Consider the following 5357-nt stretch of genomic DNA (forward strand, 5'->3'; position numbering starts at 1 on the left):
AAATGGTGGATTAAATAGGTCCTTGTGAAGTTTAGGGATGCCAAAAATTTTTGGTATTCTGGGTGTTAACATAGTTAAATACTGTTTTTGACTATTGTCTATTAGTCCATCCAAAAACATATCATTAATGAAGGTTTTAATGCTAGTGAATGCTTTATTCAATTGATTTTTATTTGAACCCTCATATGTGTCCTTTTCTAAAACTCTTGTCATGATATTTGAGTAATCTGTATTATACATTACTACCAGCCCTCCACCTTTATCTGGCTTCATTAATCTAAGTGGAAGACTTCTTAGTTGCTTTAACAATTCTGTTTCGTCCTTTGATATGTTAGATTTGTATTTTCCTTTTTTGTTATTTCCTGTTAGGTATCTAAATTCATTTTCACACAATTGTTCATACATGAATAAAGTAGCATTCTGCGGTGGATTATATGTACTTGCTATCCTTAGTTCATTCTCATTTAAACTTGTATTACCTAACATTATATTTAAATTAAGTTTACGAATGAATAATTAATTAAATCTATAACTATACTGAATGTGTTATAGATCAAACTCTAGTGGAATTATTTTCCAAAGGGTTGACATTTGTACCCTCAAAGAGATGTGATATAGCAGAATTATTGATAGATTTTAAATTATTCATTCGTAAACTTAATTTAAATATACTGTTAGGTAATACAAGTTTAAATGAGAATGAACTAAGGATAGCAAGTACATATAATCCACCGCAGAATGGTACTTTATTCATGTATGAACAATTGTGTGAAAATGAATTTAGATACCTAACAGGAAATAACAAAAAAGGAAAATACAAATCTAACATATCAAAGGACGAAACAGAATTGTTAAAGCAACTAAGAAGTCTTCCACTTAGATTAATGAAGCCAGATAAAGGTGGAGGGCTGGTAGTAATGTGTAATACAGATTACTCAAATATCATGACAAGAGTTTTAGAAAAGGACACATATGAGGGTTCAAATAAAAATCAATTGAATAAAGCATTCACTAGCATTAAAACCTTCATTAATGATATGTTTTTGGATGGACTAATAGACAATAGTCAAAAACAGTATTTAACTATGTTAACACCCAGAATACCAAAAATTTTTGGCATCCCTAAACTTCACAAGGACCTATTTAATCCACCATTTAGAGCTTAGTGGATGCTAGACAATCCATGACATGCATGTGCCAAACTAGTAGATTCTTTATTGAAAAATTATGTATGTAAAGAAAAACACATTCTTAAGGATTCGTGGTCATTTCTGGAAGAAATACAAAACATTAGATTTGATACTAAAGATAATTTTTCAACTGTGGACGCATTGATCTTTATTCTTGTATACCTCATGATCTAGGTACAGAATGGGTTGTAGACTTTATTAGATCAAGAGGTGCTACTACTAATGAATGTTTACTGGTAGAACAACTTCTAGACATAATCTTGAAATATAATTTTGTGTCTTTTGAAAATGAATTGTACATACAAAAATAGGTCGCTTATGGTCACCAGTAGGCTCAAGTTTTGGTAAATCTAGTTATGGCCTACTGGGAGACAAATCATATCTTTAATAGTGAATGGGACAGAATTATATTTACATACAGAAGATTTTTAGACGATATTTTTATTATTTTAAAAGGAGAACAAGAACAAGCAGACCAATTGGTTGACTTTTTCAATGCAACTTCCTCATTCCTAAAATTTACAAAAAATTATCAAGATAACACAATTAATTTCTTGGATGTAGAACTTAGCAAGGGCACAGAAGGTTACACAGCCAAAATTTACAGAAAGAGTACTTACTCGAATACTTTTCTTCATTATACAAGTGCCCATCCTAACCACCAGAAAAAATCAGTAGTCAAGGGTCAGCTTGAAAGGGGCCAGGATGGTCACACTAGAAGAGGACTTTAAGAATGAATGCAATTCATTGTACGATAAGTTTTATAGTAGAGGATACCCATCAGGATTTCTAGATGAAATATTTAAAGAGTTATTAATAAAAAGACAAATTGGAATATATAAAGCTATATTACATGGAAGTTCTGAAATGTAACACATACACTTAATGTCACATCAAGTGAGGGTATTGAATTGACCTAACTGAGTCTTACATACCCCAACAAGAAGTAAATGTAGACAAAATAGATAAAGTACAAAACTATACTATTGTATTCACCTTTACATATTGTCCAGAAGCTTGGAAATATGCAAAAGTACTGAGAAAATACTGGTACTGGTTAACATCAGATAAAGATCTTGCAAAAGTGATAGAATTTTGGGCCCGTGAGTTACATACAGAGGGCACGAACATGAAAAAAATTATTAGAACAGACATGTAACATTAAGAAAAGGAATAGGGGTACCCACAAATGTGGGGCATGCAAATATTGTTGTTACATTGATGAGTCAGAAATGTTTACTATAAGAAGAGACAAGTTCTTTTGTTCATGGTTCATATGATTGTAACTCTAAAGCTATTGTCTATCTTGCTCGATGTACACAATGTGAATGTTTTTATATTGGAAAAACAGATAGATGTCTAAGAGATAGAATCTATGAACATACATATGCAATCAGAAAGAACAAAGAGGAAAATGCCTTAGCCAGACATTGCACCTAATACAACTCATAGTTTTAAATTTATGGTAATCAACCAAATTTTAAACAAAACCAATCAATGTGATTATATCACCGATACTTTTTCAAAATTAGAATTAGAAAACAACAACATTGCATTTAGTTTGCTCCTGTGCTTTATGGATTAAGAAAGCCAACTTCCTTGGTTTTATCCTGTTCCACGTTAATTACTCAACTGGACTGGGTTTGTAGAGAACTTTGCAGTCTTTTGTGGCTCATTTTAAGTGGACCAAGTTCGGCAGTTTGTATACAACTACAGCTTAGGGGCGGACAGCCTGCTGAGCTGCTTTCAGTGACTGGTATCTTTCCAAGTTATTTACTCAACCGGACTGGGTTTGTAGAGAACTTTGCAAAGTTTTTGTGGCTCACTTTGTATGGACTAAGTTTGGCAGTTTGTATACAATTACAGCTTAGGGCGACAGCCCGCTGAACTGCTTTCAGTAACTGGTATCTTTGAACCACAACTTGAGCGACTGGTTTGCTTTGTTCGCCACAGCTATCGCTTTGGCGGACACTTCACTGGACCGTATTCAGTTACTGTTTACTGCATCTTGTCACGGATAATTTCACCAACTGTGTGGACAACATCTTTGCACTTTTTTCTGTTCCAGCTCTTGTGTATTTACGTTTACAGGATTGGATCAGCAACTATACTGCTATCAGAGCTGGTATCCTGTACAGGAATTCACTGAAGTGCATAAAAATATACGGATTCATTTTCATCATTTCTTTACTTAAACCCAGGTCTGGTTTTTACTTCCATTTTCATTTGAACATCATTTTGTCTGTGAATAATTACAAGGTTATATTCTAACACTGACATTACGTGGACTGCATACCATTTTGGTTTTTATTACTGGCTATTACACCTACTGGAATAAATTTACTTTGTGCGTAGGCATAAAGAATTTCCACCCCTTACATTGTTACAGTCATTTTTTTGTTTCTTTGGTAGGGTAAGTAGACAGAAGATTCTCCGCACAAGAAACATCATCCAGGACTGTGTACAGGTAGCAAAAGCATAACAACAAGTCTCCCAAAGGCATGTGTTGCAATGTGTAATGGTGTCATGACACCAAGATTCAAACCTTCAGACAGTATTCATAGAGATATGTGTGGTGCACAAGCAACACCTCACTTCACCTCAGGGCCTCATCCCCAACATGAAGAAAGCTTGCTGGTGCCAGTGTACACCCTAAGGATTGTTGTTCATTAGCTGGAACTAGCCCTATAGACATGGTGGAGGGAATTTGGAACACTGCAAGATAACACTCATGTGTGGCCCACAGTTGTCAAGCATCTGCAATAAGGCTGAGGGTTGGGAGGGGTTTCAGCTTCAAACACAACAGTGAACTGAAGCATACATCCAAAGCTAGCTAAGAATGGCTGTATCTGAACACATTCAAGGTTATGAATTGGCCCAGACATAACCCAGACTCAACAGCAATAGTAAAGCCCCTGTGTGACTCCAATGGCTATGCACATGAGCTGATCTTGCAATCTGGCAGAGTTGGGGGACCTTTGTAGGGAAGACAGACCAAATAATGACAAGTCAATATGTGCCATGTTAGTATACCCCTTATCAGGAATAGTGACTGCTGTAGCTCACTTAACAGGTGCTTCAATACACCATTGGTTTGAGGGTGTTCACACTTATGCAACCCCCATATTGTACATATCTCATTCAGTATCCTCACAACTAACACATTTCTTTGATCCTTGATTGGATTGCACAGGCCATATGTCACATATCAGATGTGTGTAATGCTTTCAAATGCAGTACAGTGGCCCCATTTCATATCATAGAAGAGTCTGCTATGTCAACAGGTTTGTATACTCTCCTCATATCCACATTAAGCTTTGAAGGTCGGTGGTGTAGCTGGATTTTATTGCACATATATGCAGTGCTGAGATGAGATGTGCAAATCAAAATGTCAGCTTCGGGTAATTAGGTGACATCAGGTCCTCATATCATCCCAATTATGTGTCAAGCCGCACATATAAGCGGCTGGGTTTGTGAGAGAACAGGAAAGCAAGCATAACTGCCAGACATCTATGCATATCTAGCAAATGATTTCCAGCCAAGCCAGAGGTATGGTCTGGTGTAGATGCCTGTGTGCTATACAGGTGCACCGCATTAATGTGTGCATGGGTGCAGTGTGTTCCCGGGAAGGGACATCACCTACTAACACAATTTCTGAATCCCAGAGATGTATATTGTTAGTAACAGGGATTAAGACTGGCTGCAATGCATGATGTTGAGTGCCATGTATCAAGTATGTCAACTGTTGGGTAATGTGAGGTCTGTGTAATGTGCCACCTTGCCTATAAGTGTGTGTATGTGTGTGTGTGTGTGTGTTTGTGTTTGTGTGTGTGTGTGTGTGTGTGTGTGTGTGTGTGTGTGTGTGTGTGTGTGCTGCAGCGTGTAAAAGTGTAAAGGCAGGTGTGTGTGTGTGTGTGTGTGTGTGTGTGTGTGTGTGTGTGTAAACCATAAAGTACAGGTATTAATTTACTATATATTGTCTTCCTCACAGGTGGCATGTGGGTCGGGTCCCTCTCCCAAGTGGGAAACTGGATGTCAGTGTCTCTGCAGACTTTGGCAATGATGATAGTGGTGATAGTGAGGTAATATGCATTGGTTGTCATGGGGCTGAATCTACAGCCATTGGTTGACATCCCACTTTTTTCCACCCCAAAAAACCCCCCCCCC

The 5357-nt window shown here is 36.9% G+C and overlaps 1 protein-coding gene across 1 annotated transcript in view; it reads left to right on the top strand.

Annotated features, from left to right (window-relative positions):
- Positions 1–752: 752 nt before the first annotated feature.
- Positions 753–5357, top strand: part of LOC122792770 (WD40 repeat-containing protein SMU1-like) — a 445652-nt gene continuing 441047 nt past the window's right edge. Inside the window, exons 1-2 of the mRNA XM_044060342.1 lie at positions 753–1075; positions 5182–5272. Of these exons, the coding sequence (XP_043916277.1) occupies positions 753–1075; positions 5182–5272 (414 nt within the window). The remainder of the gene's footprint in view (positions 1076–5181; positions 5273–5357) is intronic.

The sequence above is a fragment of the Protopterus annectens genome, chromosome 2.part0, assembly GCF_019279795.1.
Source record: "Protopterus annectens isolate FY-2018-M chromosome 2.part0, PAN1.0, whole genome shotgun sequence".
In the NCBI taxonomy this organism is placed as follows: domain Eukaryota; kingdom Metazoa; phylum Chordata; order Ceratodontiformes; family Protopteridae; genus Protopterus; species Protopterus annectens.